Genomic DNA, 20,091 nt, shown 5'->3' on the forward strand with positions numbered 1-20,091 from the left:
CTATGAGTTCATTTTTGTGTTATAAAAGATGCCTGAAATTATGGCAGATATTTGCAAGTGTTTCTCTGAAGGGCAAGAACATGAAAGTGCAATCTGAATGCTATAATAAAGAAAAAAGAAAAATTTTTATTGAATAGAAACTAAGAGGAACAAATAATTGGAGCAATTTTAAAATAAATTTCAACTATGGACATAGCATGACAATATCGACCCAAATCATATTTCCGTATTAACTTCCTCGAGCAAAATATAGACCTTGTAGTTTTATTACTTGAAAGCTCAGGGCAACTTTCTAAGAACATTAATTTACAATTAAAATGAAATGGACTAGCAAGTCATTTTTGAAAAAATCGGATAGTGTAGGCAAATAATCTGGATAATTTTGATACCTTGTGTCAGCGATTCTTTTGCACTAAATTTCAATAGAGTATATGGGAATGGAAAGACTGGAGAAACAAGTTTTTCTTAATGAGAAAACTTGAATCTGACTTATAGGCTTCTTTCAGGAATAACTTTTAAAATGCTAATATACTTTAAAATATTTTTATACTCTGCATGAAATTTAGACCTTATGATTTATACATAGTTAATAATATAACAGGTATCTAGTCTAGTAATAACTTAAAACCATTGCTAAAGTTTATTCTCCATGAGATTTAAAACTGTCGTTAACAATTACTAGATATTACACTCTGGCTGAATTGACTTTGACTTGACATTAAAAGGATGTTATCCTTCATCAGAAATCTCTATGTGTAAATGTCTTAAGTCTCTGGGAAAAAGCCTTGATTCTGCTTTTATACAGTAAAGAAAATAGCTGAGTCAGCAGCTTGCATAGTAAAAGTTGTGATTATATAATTCCTTTTTATGATCCAATAGTGAAAAATGTAAAGCTGTTAGAAACATAGAGGTCTGAAAGAGGAATGTCTAAAATAACTAGACATTGTCAAATTCAGAGTTCTGTTTGGGTAGTCATACAGAAAAATACTTCTAGCCAGACCTACACTATCATTTGACCTTCCCAAGTCATACTTTTCAACAGTGGATGCAATTTTCTGAGACTGCGCTTTTGACCTTGAAGATATTGAGTTATATGTTCTCAATGTTTTATTTCTCTTAGCAAACTTATAATGTTTCTGGTCCTCAAACTGACTTCATCTAAAATTCTTATCATCATATGTTTAAACTGTTAAATTCTGTAATTCTTATTTTAAATATTCAGCATACAAGGGCAAAGAGAGACGTTCCAGCTCCTTTGGAACTATCTTTTTCTTATTGCATAAGTCTCTTAGCTTTCTTAATGCAGGATGCCCCTCATCTGAAGCTGGGGCTGAGGAAATAGCTGCATTGTACTGCAGCCTCAAATCTTGCTACAGCTCCCAGGCTTAGGATTCAGCTGAGCTGAAAGGAAACATGCAGGGAAAACATTGCTCTGTGGAAACTAAGGCTTTACCGAAGGAGATTTTAATAGGGTAAGTTCTTTTTCCTGAAACTTAGCTTGTCTGACTCATTTTCATGTTGTTTTTCATGATGACTCTTAACAGAATGATCTTACGTGTAAGTTTTACTTCTATTTCTCCCTGCCTTTGCCCTGTCTTTAAATGAACTTTCTACCCTGCATTCTACTTAGAAGATAGCAACTGAAAAGCCTTGAACAATTGCATCAACTCCCTGCAGTTGGATATTCTTAAGCCAATCCACTTTAATTGTCCCTGATTCTTAGCTCTACTGTAATGCAATAGCCTTCAAATAAGCCAGGGAGCATGTTCACCAATTAGCAGAAAGGAAAAGAAAAAGTCAATGCAGCAGAACTAAAATTGAGAAGCACTAACATAAATGTTAAGAAATCACTTAACATTTCTAAGTAACTTGAAATGGATTTAACTTTCATAAGAGAAGCTGCGTTTTCTTACCTTGGATATGAATAACTCTGTCATGATCTACAGTATAGTTGTCTGAATGATGATCAGCCCAGCAGAATGAAATCAGCACCAGAAGAAGTAGACTCTTCATCTTTGTAGCCCAAATAATCTTCTTCACTGTGAGAGCATCACATACAAAGAGGCTTGTGAGATTTGGAACCCTTTGGAGTGTTGCACTGCACAACTTTTACTGCCTTATCATCCTAGAATGGGTCTGTAAAAATATTTAACCCAATCTGCTCAGAAAGTTACTGTAGCTGTCTTTGGGAGCTGAAGACTGCAGCTTTGAACAATTCCAGTTTCCCTTATGTAGTCAGAGTCCGAACAGTGTTTAACTCTATCTTTACAGAGTTGTAAATCTAAAAATTTATTTAGAACAGTACAGTTTTGATATAGAGAGCTGTAGCAAGTTAAAAGAGATATGACAAAGATATAAACAGACTTAAAAAGAAAAACCATGTAAACCTCTGAATTTGAAGTACAAGTTAATAAAACAATTTGATATAGTTACCTATGAATATTTATCACCCAGTTTAATTTGTAACTGAATATTAAGCCAGGGCAAATAAAGAATATTTGCATGAAACTTGACATCATCATTCATTTTATATATGGCTTTCTAAGCAGGTTAGATTTGCTTGTTCTAAAAAGAAAAGAGGACACACACACAAAAATGCCTGATTAAATAGAAGCAGCACATTTGTTACAGACTCACCATCTTAAACACTGCTTGGGTCTGTGGTGAATAATTGAAAATTAGAGACAAACAAGGTTAGAATTGTGCATGCTGTCGCTGCAGCCATCCTGATTGATTTTTCATTCATTTCTACCCGAAATGCTGACGCATCAACTTGGAGTGCCAGGTAGGGTCTCTGCAGTCAGCAGAGCCCTGGCTGCAGGGAACATCCCTGCCAACCTTGCAGCGCAATTAGGCAAATGAAGAGCTGAAATAGACAGCCAGGGACAGCTCTGGTCCTGAGTGACAGCGGCAGAGCCATTGCCTGGCTATCCTCATTCAAGGCCAATTTGATAAAAAGGGACACAATCCCCACAAAACTTTGTCATTGTAAGGACCAAAAAGTGATTCCAAATAATACACACCAGATGACCTTTGGAGTATTTGCCAGGCAAGAATTTCAGTGTAGCTCCTCTGTTTTAATGTGGAAGCTGAGGCAGATATTAGAAGGGCTTTCTTTTCCTCTCATGCACACAGAAGCCTTAACAATACTTGGCTATTTTTAAAACTGAAATTGCACAGTACTGGCTTCTCACACTAATTTGTTTTTTCCAGGAAAGCCTGACTCCCTGGAATACTTATTAAAGAGCTCCGAGTCTGTTCCTGGAGGTCTTTGCAGGCCAGCCTCTTCTCCAGAGCCTAATGGCCTAATCACAGACGTCGCCAGGTCCCTCTTGGGACCTCAGCACCTCCCTGTTTCCTCCTCTCAAAATCATCGTGATGCTCCAACTTTAGTCTCTAGTGTTTGCTTTAAGCCTTTTCTTTTTATTATGTCACAGAAAGAAGATAGTGGATGAGCAAATTGAGAAACTTACTTTCCCAAGAAACAAAAACTGCCATCTTCATAATTCTATCTGATTTACTGATTTTATTTTCAGAAGTTTTACTTGCTTGTTCCTCTGAGGTTTTTTTGGGAAATGGTTTTTTTTTGAAGCTACTGACTTTTGCCTATAGGAATACTGTTAAGAAATATTACCTGGAAATATTTTCAGTCCGGAATAATGCTTTGGGTGAAAATATATAATAAAGGTGACCTTTTGGAATTTGGAATATAATCGGCACAATTACAGACACACACATAAGATAGTAGGCCAGCTGGAACACGAGGTGCCCTGTGCTCTCTTGCTTGACATGGGAATCAGAGGAGAGGGGGAGTTGTGGAAGAGAGGGTATGAGAAAAACATACAAGTGAGCGTTTAAAAATACATTCAAAGAATGGTCAAGATGAGCCGAGGCAGAGAATTTGCTATATTATCTTTCACATTAAATTGAACATCTACAGTATAACTTGTAGAGAGTTGTATACTTTCCTCTCAAAACACACACACACACACACACACACACACACACAGTTATGCATCCTACCACAGAAGTCATCCTGATTTGTTCTCATTTTTCCTAAGATTTATTACACATAAATTTATCTCCTTTAATTCCATATCGTAGTATTAAAATTATAACACTAAGAATTCATTCCACTGTGTTATGATATTAACTATCCAATGACCCAATTTTAAAATGCAAACATCCCTGGGGGGAGGGTGGGATAGACAGTGCTGGAGATAAATAATAATAATAAAAGAGGTTCCTTTTCACTGAATGTCTGTTATCTGCCAAGTGCTCTGCTAAGCACTGTGCATATACTGGCGCATGCAGTCCTTACAATAATACTGTGAAACACAAGCTTCCATTTTTCCTGACACAGTCACCTTGCTGGAGGTCACACATCTAAGAAAGCAGCAATGTTTGTGTTTTCTTCAGGCAAAAGCAGCACCTATTTTGAATTGCACTTAGTTTTTTGAAAGAGAAATCTACTTATTTGTTTCGTTACCTTTTTTATTTAGGCTCTTTTACTGGAACCTACTATGCTCTTAAACCTTTGACTTGTGTTATATGTGAATATAAAACTTTTCCCCCAAGAAGTATGAGGAGTCAGTTGGCACTTTTCTTAGCCTACCTGCCTCATTTACAATACCATGATGGTGCCATGAGCACTGCCACGGTGGCTCATGTGTGGGTACACAGACGTGTGGGTACACAAATATGTGTTCATACACACACACCATCTTTAATTAAAATGGCTGAGGACATTTCACATCTTCAGTGATTTGTGATTAGAATAAATGCATGTATCAGTGAACACTTGCAAATACCCCACACTGGCATTAATGCAGTCCAGGTAGGAGAAAGTGGAAATGATTTTTGTTATTCTGCTGGTATAACGGCTGTCTTACCAAAAGACATGAAAATATATAAGAAAGCTTTAGGGACACAATCTTCAGATGTCTAAGCAAACTGCAGGTACACATGAGGCATTGCACACTAGACTGAGGTTCACGAGGACGAGGGCTCTGCCAGCTGTCTATGTGCTGAGCCTCAAAGGAGACCTGCTTGTCTGCGTTTGTAATGATGTTTTCTCTGAATGTCTAGATATTTTTGGTTAAAATTTTTCAGTTTTTTATAGGAGCAAAATTTAAAAAATTTGAGAGCTTGTATCCAACCAGTTATTGTTGGCCTTGATTTTGCATTCTTAGTTCACCTGCAACTCACACACTGATGGTCTCCTTTTACAGGCTACCAAACTTTGGAACCATGATGCTGCAGCCAGCTGCAAGGTGAGTTCATATGGAAATGTCTGTGTTCACAGTCACAGACATCATAGGACTGTAATTTTGCAGTTCTGCTTTGGTTAAAATTGAGCTACTATTTAGAAGCAAGATATCTAGCCAACTTAAAAGTCTCTTAGTTTTATAGACACAGAGATACACTAACAGTCTAGTAACAAAGTGGCTAATTGCTATTTCTTAAATACCTACTATGCTAAAATTATTATTTAATTAGACAATGGAGAAATAAAACCAAGTGGAAAGCATGTATGCTATCTTCTGTGTCTTGAGAGGTAATGCCACATATTTCCTGAACTGCTATTACAGTGGGCCCTCTGTATCTGTGGGTTTTACATCCTCAGATTCAACCAATGTCAGGACAAATATATTTGGAAAAAAAATTCCAGAAAGTACTGAAAAGCAGAACTTTAATTTCAACTATTTTGTAGCCTTTACATTATATTAGGTATTGTAAGTAATCTAGAGTTTAAAATTAGGGGAGGATGTGTTCTTGCCTGGAGAATCCCAGGGATGGGGGAGCCTGGTGGGCTGCCGTCTATGGGGTCGCACAGAGTCGGATAGGACTGAAGCGACTTAGCAGCAGAAGCAGCAGTGCCTATATTATATGCAAATACCACTCCATTTTATATAGAGACTTGAACATCTGTCAGTTTTGGTATCCACAGGGCATTCTGGAACCAATTCTCACGAGGACACCTAGGGATGACTGTACATGCTAGGTACTGTCCTTGAAGTTTCACCCATTTAGTTGTTATATCTCAGAACAACCAAATTGAAGTCAATCTGTTTGTATACACATTTTACAGTTCTGGAAATGAGTCAGTGTGGCAAATTCCCCATCATGTCAAATGAGAAGCTGAGGATCTGGACAGTCTGATGTTACCCTAGAGCCTGCACAATCCACCACCATCACTGGGGGTGTCCTGGTACCCTGAGGAATGCCAGCAGCTCTCACAGCTCTTTCAAGGATTCATACAAGCTGGAGTGCCTCTCCCCAGCCTTCTCTCACTGGGTTGTAGGCATAGCACTGATCACAGCACTGTTGGCATAGATGTGTGCATGTCCAAAGTCAGAATGCTTTCCTCACTGCATGCCCAGCACCCAGAACGATCCTTTGTGCCAAGAAGAAGGGTGAATTTAAAACTGGACCTGGGAGAAACACTTACCAAGGCTAAAGGAGCCAAGAAGGGAGTTTCTATGCGGTTTATAAAGATCACATGTGTTATTATGTAGAGGATGCTGAAGAGTTGGTTTGTTATGTTATTATGTTGTATATTATTTATTGTGTTATTATGTGGAGAATGCTGAAGAGTTGGTTTGTTCCTCCATTGAGGGCATCATGAAATTGACCAGGTTTCAATTTAGCGCTTGAAATTTAGTTTACAAATTATGAGAATCAATACAAAGGTTGCTAGAAACTAAACAAACCATTGAATCTCATTGGACAGAATTATTCTACCATAGACTGAATCTCTTCCTCCTTGCTAGCAAGTCTGATCTAGTTAGAGGTGGGTTCATGGTCAGTGGTGCAGTGAAATGAAAAAAAGAAAAGACAAGAGAGTGCAAAAGTGTACTTTTTCATTAGGTTAAATTAATTCAACTTTTAAAAATTGCTCTTTTTCTAAAGTAACTTTTTTTGTTATCATTTTTACCGTTCGAATGGCCTTTATTTCATGGAATTACAACCTTTAGGTTTTTTAAAGATCCTATGTTATCCTTATTTAGCAATATATTTTTAATGACAGCCTTACACTCACTTGTTTTGTTGTTTTTGATTGGCTTTGTCTTCTGTTTTGACTCTGCAGGTGTGTAAAATTCAGAAGTCAGACCACTGACCCAAATGATGGCTAAAGAACTCAGACTATTGATGCATTTGAATTGTTCAGTGTGTGGAGGAACTGCTGGGCTATTACCTAAGCCTCAGGATTTATAGCATACAATGGAGCAGAATGCAGAACTGCTTGGAATATACCCAATGCTCAAAAGAGAAGTCATGACTGAAAAAAAAAAAAACAAACACTTTGCTCAATTATACAACAAAATTCCCCTCAGGGAGTTAGTCTGTATAAACTCCAAGTGAACATAGCATCCGCTCTGTCATCTTACATTGTTCTCTGAAAGTGCAAATTAGTAAAGAAGCAGAAAAGAATTTATGATGCCCTGAATTAGATGTCCAGCCACAGACATCATGATGACCTCCTACTCAAGCCATCAGCAGTGTGCTGCTTCCTTGGCGTGATTCACTGGTTACCTGAGAAGGTGGGGAAAGTCCTCAGTCAGGAGGAAGGAACTTTTCCACCTTCTTAGCTTGTTCCCCCAGTTGCTCAGTGGTAAAGAATGTGCCTGCCCAGCAGGAGATGTGGGTTTGATCCTTGGGTCAGGAAGATCCCCTGGAGAAGGAAATGGCAACTCACTCCAGTATTCTTGCCTAGGAAATCCCATGGACAGAGGAGCCTGGTGGGCTACAGTCCATGGGGTCACAAAAGAGGTGGATACAACTTTAGCAACTGAACACAAGGAGGAGGAAGGGAATGTGAGTTCTACAAGAAGCCTCATAATCAAAACATCATGTCTCAATTTTTTCACCTACAAAATAGTAATATTTTGTTTCCGAAGGTGGGAAGTTTTTGAAAAAGTATAAAAACTATGCAGCTTGTATTGTTATCAATACAAGTTCACCTCAGACCTGATCAATATTTATGGCAAAATGTAAGAAAAATAACAAACTAAAGATATCTCCTTCTGAAAGGCTGGTGAGTTCTAAAAAGTTCACTATCTCTTATATGTGGAATCTAAAAAAAAAAAAAGATACAAATGAACTTATACAAAACAGAAATAGACCCACAGACATAGAAAACAAACTATGGTTACCAAAGGGAAAGGGGAATGGAGGAATAAATTAGGAATTTGGGATTAACATGTACACACTAGTACATATACAATAGGTAACCATCAAGGGCCTTCTGTGTAGCATAGAAAACAATACTTATATATACAGAGAACTATACTGTAATAACTTATAAAGGAAAAGAAACAGAAAATATACATATATATGTGTACATATATACATATATACACACACATATATATATATATATAACCCTGAATCACTTTGTTGTACACAACAGTGTAAATGAACTATATTTCAATTAAAAAACAAAGGGCACTATTTGGAATGAGCACAGGAATGAAAACACAGCAGAGGGCAGGAGCAACAGGAAGCCCATTAATAAAGCAAATTCCCAGGGCCCTAAACCAGGACTTCTGAATCAGAACCGAGGATGAGGCCTGCCCGCAGTGCTTGACAAACCCTGCCCCCTCCCCCAGGTGAATCTGACGCAGGCTCAGTTGGAGAAGCACGTGCCTAAGCCTTTAATACCAGGCATTCTTCATCTGGTGGTTCAGGGAGCCAAAGCCAAGTCATCACGCCGAGGACAAGGAAGCAACCGACTGACCATGTCCAGATTACAAGGTCACCATGATGTCTGGTAATGTTACAGGTTTAGACTAATTGAACTTAGGGTCGTCACAATTCTCCAAATAAGCTGCATTTTAAATTTTATGAGTTTTTTTTTTTCTTCCTCCTCCATACTTTGAAATCAGCCTATTTAATTCCTATTTTCCCCTAAATTTTTCATTTCAAAGATGCTTTTATCTTTTCTCATTTTGCTTTTCTGCTTCTGTTTCTCTGTTTGTTACCTACAGACTTACCCATGCACTGTATCTTCATTTTTTTACTCTTTTCCCTATATTTATTGTATATATTACATTACTTGGTAATTGATGTGATCATATGATTTATCATCCAAACCGGAGCACAGGGTGAACAGAAAAACTATAACTATATGGGAAACAGTGCCATGTAAATTGGGTCTATCGTAGGGAGAAGGGCGTATGTTATGAGTGTAATGGAGGAAAGGCACACTTCAGTTTTGTTCTTTGATCTGCCACTTTCTAGTTGTGTGACTGTAAGTGAAGTCATTCAACTGCTTCCGGGTCAAATATTTTATCCATCACTTGGAATAGTTGATGACAAATATCAAACTCTTCCACATGTTCACTGTTGTTCTTACTGGTATTTAACTTTTTCTTGCCAGAGATATCAGACCCTCCATTCTACTTACTTTGCATTTTAGGACTGTCCTCCTCAGCAAACAAATTCATGGATTTTTAAATGGATGACATCAATAATGCTTGTTTAAGTAGCATTTTGAATCACTTACTGCTTTTTGGCTCAGTGTTCTTTGCCCGCTCTTTCTTAGAGAATTTGGGACAAACTGATAGAATTTGGGACAAACTCAGCAACTCTTCACTTAATCAAAGCACATTAGCTCCAGCTCCTTGTTGACCCATCTGAACCTACTTAAGGTAATTTTTGAGGAGGAGGCGGCTGCTGCTGCTGCTGCTAAGTCGCTTCAGTCGTTCGTGTCTGACTCTGTGCGACCCCATAGATGGCAGCCCACCAGGCTCCCCCGTCCCTGGGATTCTCCAGGCAAGAACACTGGAGTGGGTTGCCATTTCCTTCTCCAATGCATGCAAGTGAAAAGTGAAAGTGAAGTTGCTCAGTTGTGTCCAACTCCTAGCGACCCCATGGACTGCAGCCTACCAGGCTCCTCCGTCCATGGGATTTTCCAGGCAAGAGTACTGGAGTGGGGTGCCATTGCCTTCTCCAGAGGAGGAGGTTAGACTTCTCCAAAACCAGCTTTATGAAAGGATTCCACAGTTCTTTTGTTTGTGATTGTTTTTCTAAAACAAACATAAAAGCACAAATTATATTTGGTATTTATAGTGTCAAGTCCTTCAATCTCTAGGGAGTAAGGGAGAAAGCAATGCATATACATACTAATTAGCACAGTGACTTATTTGGACTTGTTTCTGAATAACTAATACTGGCATTGCTGAACAAATAAGTGAATGAACATTATACAGCAAGATTCTGACACTTTCAGGTTATAACTATGTGAAACCCTAACAGAATGATGCTAGGGAACATTCCATTCAATGTTTATTTACATGCAATACCTTTGGTTGGAATTGTATTGGAGAGTAGGCAGTATAAACTGTGCTTTTCCAATCTTGTGAGATAATACCAGTGGATAGGTAGATATCAAAATCCACTCTTATGACAAGAAAGAAAAAAAAAAACAGAAGTTGTTAACTATAGTAAGGCCTGTGCATTTACAATAGCAATCAGTAAACTCTCTTCTGAGGTCATGGCAAGGAAATTCCAGACTTGCTCTCTGTATACTACAATATTCTAGTCTGAATACTAGTGGATAATTCACAAGTTGCTGGAGAGAAAAATAGTATGAGAGATGGGCAGTCTTAGGATACCAAAGTCCTGGAGTGTTGCGGACATTGCCTCAGTAGCTTGGGCATGTTGTGTGAGTGTTCTCTATGTGCCTTCTGCAGGGTTCTCACAGCAACTCAAAAGCCTTTTAGTTACATGAGATTTCTAGGTTTTCAGAGTGGGGGCATGTCTTCTATAATTAATAGTCTGTTTCTTAACCAGAGAGTTGTTAGTAAAGGAAGTCAATAAATATATGCTCAGCAATACATTTTGATGATAACTGTGAGATTAAAAGACAATAAATTTTTTGTCTTCCTTTCTGTTTACTTTGGGGAATTTATCCTACTTTTGTTGCCCTAAAAAATTATTTTACCATTGAACATTAAAAATTAGACTATAACTAGTATGAATATTACATTGCTATGCAATTAAAATGCATCCTTCATAGAATGTAGAAAACATTCATTTTCTATCATTAGAGTAAAGAAAATGTTCAAGAATCAAAATCTCATGAGCAATTCTTAAATTTGTTGGCATATAAATTAGCAGTTCTATCATTTTACAAGCTCACTCATAACTTCTTTTCTATTTTGATTGCTGTCATGGTGTATTGGCATTATAATTATGATCAAATTATGGGAGTAATAAGTCTACATATTAGAGGTTATTTTGATTAAAATTAAAATGTCACTAAAATTTTGTTTCTGCCATGGAATAATTTCCTCAAAAACCAAACAAGAAAAATGTGTATAGATGTTAGCATTGTTCTGAAAAATTTCTTAACTTTAAAGAATATACTTGATAGGCATACTTGTACAGGAAACACATCATTTTATATATTCATTCTTCCTTGAGTTATTATTCTTCAGTACAAATAACAAGCATTACATTGAATAATATAAAGTTAGACCTTAAAATATTTTTGTTAATGTATAAAATCAAATGACTGGCTGCCATTATCAGTAATACTGAATGATTTTTGAATACTGACAAGGAATTTGGCACTAAATTAAGAACTCTACAAAGGTAGACGTATTCCCTAGTGAATTGCAATTCAAATAGGACTTTAACACAGGCATTTTAAAGAGACTGGAAGGCCCATTGGCCAAGGATAGTAATAGTTTTAGTAAGCAGTCTTTTTCTGAAGCATTGCAAAAGAATGAATATATATGAAGACTACTAAGAGTTTAGATGACTATCTCATTGTTTCCTAACATGTAACATCCAAAAACAGACGAAAGTGAATAAAATACCACAGTTTCCATTTTTAACTACTCTTCTACATCATTTTAAAGCCATGGAAAATAACTCTCTTCATATTTTAATGGGAAAATATGAATAAAATCACCAGTGTTAGGACTACTTTTAAATGTAGGTTACATAAAAATGAGTTAAACTCCAGCTTATATTCATGCAACTAAATAAATGCAAACCTCTTGGCAATAGACTTTATAATTTGAAACAAAAAATGTTTTAATTTAAACTAGAAGTAGAGTTATATGGATAGAAACTGATCATAACATCACTTAGAAATAAACTGCTTTTGAAAGTACTTCTAATTAAACTTGCAAAACAGTGTTTTAAGACTGTTTCATTTAAAATTTTAGCATTTCTTATAAAATTCAAAATTGCAACAGCTGTCAGTTAAACATCATATTAAAACTGAATCTAAAAATACAACTGCAAATCATCTACAGGACAGCTTTGGTGGATCACAGATGTGACAGTAACAAGTTTTCAACATAATGCAAAATCCAACTCTAAGCCCCCACTGCATCCCACATGGAATTCTAAACTAGTTAACAACAAGAATCAGGCAACTCACATATATTTTAAACGATGATCAAACTCTGAGAAGGTGTAGAATGATGTTAAATATATGTCAATCCTGACTTTTTACTAAGCACACCGAAGTGTTTTATGAGCAATGTTTTGCTGTGGTATCTTATCATACTAAGTCATGATAAACGCAAAAATAAATCCATTCATGATCTTTAGCAGCAAAAGCTTCTCTCCTCTCCGCCTGATGCAGTCGCCACCTCTTTTGGCTGTAACTTTTCAGATATCGTCCAAGACCCTGAAGCAGGCTTACTATTGGTCCACATCCTACGTCAAAGCATGATCTCATCAGAATTCAGTCCATTGGCCTAGGGATAACAAAGGCTGTTCCAGTCCAAAAGGCTGTGTCTACACAGAACAAAACGGGAGTATCCAGTATTCTCTAATTAACTTGGCAAATATTGACGACTAAGCTCATTAAATTAAGTTTCCAAATTGGTTTTGTGATACAAGACACAACCCAAGAATACATCTTAATAGATTTTTTAAAGTTATAGTGATCTTTGAGTGTATTTTAAGCTTTTAAAACTAAGTAATCCTCCCTTATATCTTCTTGAGCTGAGGAATTTGTTCGTTCTGAAAACAACCAAAATCATTTAATCAGCCTTCTTTATAGCACTGAAGCTCAGTCGGTTAGAGCTGACTACCTTAGACTCTAAAATATCTACATAATTTATAACTTTCATAAAGAATGCCATTTAAAACTTTTATGTTATGTAAGTATTAGGCTTGCCATTGACTTAGAAGTAAATAATCAGCTAGGAGTATAGTGTACAAAAATGCGGGCAGTATTATCACAAGAAATACAGAAATTGGGTGCACATAAATCTCAAAGCTTTTTCAATGTCCTAAATACCATGAAATTACACTCCCACCCCTCCACAGATTTTCCCCTTCAGTTTGCTTCCAAATTCCCACCATTAGAGTTGCCAGTATGAAGTTCCCCTAGGTCTTTTCTATTTCAAACTTGAACATGTTTTTTTCAAGATATTATGGACAGCTTCACATCCATGCTAGTGAGAGCAGTGTAAAACTGAGAGTTCTGGGATGAATACTGTTAGAGTTAAGGAATAAATGGCCCATCATGAACAATTACATAAAGATCAGAATTCTCATCAATGCCAGGTAAATGAGAGTTGTGTACTTTTTGTGTTCTAAGGCACAGTGGTAAAGAATCCACCTGCTAATGCAGAAGAATCAGGTGACGCAGGTTGGATCCATAGGTTGGGAAGATCCCCTGCAGTAGGAAATGGCAACCCACTCCAGTATTTTTGCCTGGAAAATTCCATGATCAGAGGAGACTGATGGGCTACAGTCCATGGGGTCATAAAGAGTAGGACATGACTGAGAAGCTGAGCACGGTGACCTTTGAATAGTCGCTTTTACCTTGCTAACTTAAGGAAGTATGCAGAAATATCTCTATCTAGGTGATAAAATGTAGTCCTGAGAGTAAAGTACCTAGAAAGAAAGGGATATGGTTCAGTTCAGTCACTCAGTCGTGTCCGACTCTTTGCGACCCCATGGACTGCAGCACGCCAGGCCTCCCTGTCCATCACCAACTCCCGGAGTTTACTCAGACTCATGTCCATTGTGTTGGTGATGCCACCCAACCATCTCATACTCTGTTGTCCCCTTCTCCTCCTGCCCTCAATCTTTCCCAGCATCAAGATCTTTTCCAATGAGTCAGTTCTTTGCATCAGGTGGCCTAAGTATTGGAGTTTCAGCCCAAGCATCAGTTCTTCCAATGAATATTCAGGACTGGTCTCCTTTAGGATGGACTGGTTGGATCTCCTTGCTGTACAAGGGATATGGTAACCCTGTACAAGTTCCAAAAATGAACTGCTATCAAAATTTTTTTTTAAAAACCCTCCAAACTGAACAGTCACAGCCGTCAGGTGTTGGTAATAACTGCACACCTGAAAATCATTTTTAGTGTACACAATACTGCAAGGAGATCAAACCAGTTAATCCTAAAGGAAATCATCCCTGAATACTCATTGGAAGGGCTGATGCTAAAGCTGAAGCTCCAATACTTTGGCCACCTGATGCAAACAGCCAACTCATTTGAAAAGACCCTGATGTTGGGAAAGATTGAAGGCAGAAGGAGAAGAGACAGAGGATGAGATGGTTGGATGGCATCACCAATTCAATTGACATGAACTTGGGCAAACTCTGGGATATGGTGAGGGACACGGAGACCTGGCATGCTGCAGTCCATGGGGTCACAAAGAGTCAGACACGACTTGGTGACTGAACAACAAATCCTGCAAATACAGAGAGAACCACTAAAGGTATAAATACCATAGGAAATAAAATGCAAATGACTGATTCAGTGTTCATTTGCAGACAGTAGTTTAAAAGGCAAAAGCTCCTACCACTGAGAAACAAGCAGAAAGAACAAAAGGAGGAGGGGGAAGGAAATGAGGAATGGGGGCGGGGGGAGGAAGAGATGGAAAAGAAGGAGAAGAAGAGGAGAAGGAGGGGGAAGAATACATAGCAACTGGGCTGTGGACAAGGAGTAGTGGTGATCTTAGTGCTAATGGACCCCTGAAAAAGGCAGCCAGCAACACAGCCACTGGCAATGGAGGGATGACTTGAAGGACAGATTTCCCAATAGAGAAAAAATGGCCAGGCTATGCGAACAATCGGAACAGATCCAGGGACGGAAAAACCAATCTGACAGACCTTAAGGGCTCCTTAATTATGCACTGTGCCACGTGAAGCCACAAATCAATTATCCATTCAGCACTATTATATGTCAGACCAGTAGAAGTAAGGTTCAGCTTCAGATTGCAAAGCATTTATTACTCTTTGGGGAGGCTGTGAAACAGAGACAGAGCAGGATGCTAACTGCATAGAGGCATCTCTGTAAGATGCTACGGAAGAAAGAGGGAGAGAGCTCTCTGGCAATACAGTGGGAAGGGCAATGCCTGGAGCTGTGAAATGCAGCAGCCTTGGAAGGCAACTAACCCTGATGCCTGGGAGGGGATGGGAATGGTTTCACAAAGTGACTTCTCAGCTGGATCTGAAAGGCAAGAAGGAGCTAGAGAAGAGGGGAAGGGATACTGCTGTCCATGAGAATAGCATGTACAAAGGAAGTGAGCTGTGAGAGACTTGGGCTGCTCATGTGACGGCATGTATTAACAGCTCCCTGTGACCGAAGAGTAGGATAATCAGAATGAATTGGCTGGAGATGATGCCGGACAGGCAGGCAGGGGCAGGGACAAGGCCTTAAAGGTCATGCTTATTTGCATTTTTCCTGGTGCTGCCAGCTTTTCTAAACGAAGTTCCGTAACCACTGAGTTATTTACCTTATCCTTACACATCTCATAATTGTTATTTAGTCACTAAGTCATGTCCGACTCTTTTTGACCCCATGGACTGTGGTCTGCCAGGCTGCTCTGTCCGTGGGATTTCTCAGGCAAGAATACTGGAGTAGGTTGCCAGGGGATCTTCCCAACCCAGAGATTCAACTCACATCTTCTTCTGCTTGGTAGGTAGATTCTTTACCACAGAACACTTGGGAAGCCCACATCTAATAATACCCTAAAAATACAACCTTGTTAGAGTACATTACTAAGAGGGATTTTCTCTTTTTCTTGAAGTATAGTTGATTTATAATGTTTCAGATATACAGCAAAGTGATTCAGTTATATATATATACACACACACACACACACACACATATACACATTCTTCAGATTTTTTTTATTATACGTTTTACAAAACAATGAATATAGTCCCCTGTGCTTTACAGTAGGTCCCTGTAGTTTCTTTTATATATAGGAGTATATGTCTGTTAATCCCAAATTCCTTATTTTTTTCTCCCTGCCTTTCCCCTTTGGTAACCATAAGTGTATTTTCTAGATTTGTGAGTTTCTGTTTTGTAAGTTCATAATTTTTTTAGATTCCACATATAAGTGATACAGTATTTGTCTGTCTTATTTCACTTAGTATGATAATCTATAGGTCCATCTATGTTGCGACAAATGACATTTCATTCTTTTAATGGCTGAGTACTATTCCATGGTATGTATATACCACACCTTCTTTATCCATTCCTTTGTCGATGGACATTTAGGGTGCTTACACATGTTGGCCATTGTGAATAGTGCTGCAATAAACATTGGGGTGCATGTATCTTTTCAAATTAGAGTTTTCATCTTTTCTGGATATATGCCCAGGAGTGGGACTGCTGATCACATGGTAGTTCTATTTTTTATTTTTTAAGGAACATCTATACTGTTCTCCATAGTGAAAGTGAAGTCGCTCAGTCGTGTCTGACTCTTTGTGACCCCACGGACTGTAGCCCACCAGGCTCCTCCGTCTATGGGATTCTCCAGGCAAGAATAATGGAGTGGGTTGCCATTTCCTTCTCCAGGGGATCTTCCCAATCCAGGGATCAAACCTGGGTCTCTCGCATTGTAAGCAGATGCTTTACCATCTGAGCCACCTGGGAAGTTGGCTCCATAGTGGGTATAACAGTGTGGGAGGGTTCCCTTTTCTCTACACCCCAAGAAGGATTTTCTTAATCATGTTATGCTATTTGTTTACTAAGGAAGATACAAACATAACATAATTTTAATAATATTTCCAATTTTTATGAAAGTAAAATGGTCTTAAAAGTAATGTGTTAACTTTTACTATTGGATTCCCAGTTTTTAGGGTGGCCAGATTAACATGATATTGCTATAAATTCAATGATTAGTGTAATTATGGAAGATATCAACATTTTAACACATTTTCATATTGGGCTATAGCAAAAGACTGTCAAGCCACATACTTTAAAGTGCTTCTAGGAATATTTTATAGGATTTGAGAGCAGAATTCAGCCCATTTCATGGACACATAACAGCTGGAATGCAAGCTCCAAGAAGGTAGAAACTGTTCACCAGGATATCTTCTGCACACAGTAGGAGCTCGGAGGTGCTGGTTTTGCTCTGTGCACTGCAGGATGAATGGCAGCCCTCAATGTGGATATTATACAATATGCACAACCATGTGCTTTAGCTCTCTAGATATTAGACACACCACACACATCCAACCTACCTACTGAAGAAATCATCACATTTCATACAAATTTAGAAAACAGTCATTTAATTTTCAAATGATAAATGAAGCACCTAAAAGTGCCTGGCTCCATGTTAATATTACAAAAGTTTAAGCCCCCTCAGGACCAAAAAAATGTATTTTATTAGTCTTTGTACTCCTGGCATGTAATGAGTTTTCAGTGAGTATTGAATTAAAAAGACTGGCATTTCTGTGGTTCTAAACGCAGCTGATGGAGGGTGTCCTAGAGTTAACTAAGTAATTACTAGAGTCATTCAGTTATTCTATTTTTTGTATTGATTGCTGTGACCCTTTCTGGCCTACCTCAACGTATCCCCTTTCAACTTTGCTGCTTGTTTGAAAAGGTAATCTACATAATCTGATGTAAAAGGACCACTTTTGGCCAAGAGCATATGACCACCTGTACCTTCTTCCAAGTATTTCCACACAAGCTCTGGAAGTCCATTTGTGGAACAACATAAGGCATAAAAGCTTGAAAAGCATTTGTATGCACTCTTGTTAACTGTCTACCTCTATCTGCATCATCAGTCCCCAGCCCATCTTATTAATAGAACATTCTCACACCAATAGAAAATAAACACAGTACAAGCCACTGAAGGCCTCGTATGAGTAGAATTATTTTTCATCAGCATTTCCTATTTGATTTCTTCCAGATCGTTTAAAATTGTACTAACCACCAATGGCAGAGACAAAACAAAACCTAGGTATGTAAAATGTAGTCAGATAGAAACTAAAAAGGGAAAGAATGAGACATGAGGCCAAATTATCTATCTCATTTCCTCCTATGTGCTAATTTAAAATTTGCTCAAGGGTCATGACTTTTGATGTGCTCCTTGCATGCTATCTGACTTCTTTCATGAAAAGGGAAAGGTATGACAGGTAAAACAAAGAAGCAGCTGTTGCTAGTGGTGAAAAAGTAGAAAAGGGAGCAAGGCCAGTCTGTCAAATATAATCACCTTACAGAGGCTCTCTGAACCCTGCTGTCCTTTTCTGCCATGCTAATGGAAGGCTGGAGAAGGCAATGACACCCCACTACAGTACTCTTGCCTGGAAAATCCCATGGACGGAGGAGCCTGGAAGGTTGCAGTCCATGGGGTCGCTGAGGGTTGGACACGACTGAGTGACTTCACTTTCACTTTTCACTTATACGCATTGGAGAAGGAAATGGCAACCCACTCCAGTGTTCTTGCCTAGAGAATCCCAGGAACAGGGGAGCCTGGTGGGCTGCCGTCTACGGGGTTGCACAGAGTCGGACACAACTGAAGTGACTTAGCACAGCAGAATGGAAGGCTCCCTGGGCTTAGAGGAGAGACAAAGACAGTGAATAGTAATTGCAGCCATAAAGTAAGAAGTTTCAATGTCTTTGGACTTCAGATGGTAATTTCCAGCAATGAATGAATTCAGAGGCAACTATGTCACCTCTTCATTCTGCTAATGCTGAAACGCGTCAAATCTAATGCCAACACAGGCATTGCCCCAGGCCCCACTAAATCTTACCACTTTAGAGACAGTCTGCAAGTGAACTTAGAAATGCTCGCTGAACCTGTGATGCTGGACCAAGGAGTAGGGGGAAGATGGTAAAGGAGGTGGGGTGCAAAGTGGCTCAAAACAAAAGAAGGTCATTATAATTTCAGGAAGTTCAAGGGCAGGATAATGTTTATTTTCTTCACATCTGGAAGGGTGTGTTATTTTTTCACTCATTCCTAAATTTCAGGGGAAGAATTTCATTCTGTCAAAATGCCATTGCTTAAAAAAAAAAATAGGTTAAGTTAGCTGTTTGACAGTTAAGCAAGTTAAGGGGACAGGTGTTTGGAATAAGGTTTAAGATTAAGATTTCCTCTTCCAAAAGAGGAAATATACTTAAAATAATAAAATGTATACAAATAAACTGATATGAAAAGGGGCAATTTGTCATTAAAAAGAAAAAAAAAACCCACAGGAAAGAAAAGAGGAAAAGAGTAATCTCATTGAATCATTTACTTCAATGATCTGGTTTAGGCAAAATCAGTTTTTAAGAAATGCACAATTGGCAAATATTCTCTCACATGTAGTGAATGGCCTAAGGATGCATCTGCTGTTTCTCGCATTGAGAAGAAGAGCATGGCCCTCAGGAACCTCTTCACTATGATTTGCATTTTTAGTGATAGTTTAGTAAGGTCTTTGCAAAATAACCCTGTTTGCAAAAGCATAAATTTCTATTTAGTCATATGCATAGGCAGAATAAATAGCTACTTAATGGCATCATATGGAAAGCATTTATTCAAAAATACTTTAGAAACAAGTATATAAAATATAGTCTATATCATCATTATGGAATCCAAACCAGGAAGGACCTCTTTAAATCCCACTGGATTGCATCTGGTGTCATACTGATGTGATTAGACACTCAGCTTCCCCAACTGCGATGCAACTGCCTCGATCAGAGCAGTGCCCACACTGTAGTATCAGTCCTTGAATCTTCAGCATTTAGGCTAGAAGAATACCCTCATGACTATCTTACAATTTGTATCTGTCAATTTTAATATTTTAGAACACTCTATTCTTTGATATACATAATGGAAAGAGAAAAAAGAAAACATCAGGAAGACTGATAAACTGTTAATTTGT

The 20,091-nt window shown here is 38.2% G+C and overlaps 1 protein-coding gene and 1 long non-coding RNA gene across 4 annotated transcripts in view; one reads left to right on the top strand and one right to left on the bottom strand.

The window, feature by feature from the left end:
- LOC129638832 (uncharacterized) overlaps positions 1-20,091 on the top strand; it is a 106,250-nt gene that overhangs the window by 77,245 nt on the left and 8,914 nt on the right. Inside the window, exons 3-4 of the long non-coding RNA XR_008708047.1 lie at positions 5,232-5,273; positions 8,613-8,773. This is a non-coding gene — a long non-coding RNA (uncharacterized LOC129638832). The remainder of the gene's footprint in view (positions 1-5,231; positions 5,274-8,612; positions 8,774-20,091) is intronic.
- Positions 1-20,091, bottom strand: part of HAPLN1 (hyaluronan and proteoglycan link protein 1) — an 80,164-nt gene that overhangs the window by 33,946 nt on the left and 26,127 nt on the right. For 2 of the 3 annotated variants that reach the window (XM_055563454.1, XM_055563445.1), the window contains exon 3: positions 1,914-2,039. In XM_055563454.1, the coding sequence (XP_055419429.1) occupies positions 1,914-2,013 (100 nt within the window). In that variant the 5' untranslated portion in view covers positions 2,014-2,039. Of the gene's footprint in view, positions 1-1,913; positions 2,040-12,400; positions 12,613-20,091 lie in introns of those variants that run through there. The other variant, XM_055563465.1, reaches the window with a different exon arrangement.

This window comes from Bubalus kerabau, chromosome 1 (genome assembly GCF_029407905.1).
Source record: "Bubalus kerabau isolate K-KA32 ecotype Philippines breed swamp buffalo chromosome 1, PCC_UOA_SB_1v2, whole genome shotgun sequence".
Taxonomy (NCBI): Eukaryota; Metazoa; Chordata; class Mammalia; order Artiodactyla; family Bovidae; genus Bubalus; species Bubalus kerabau.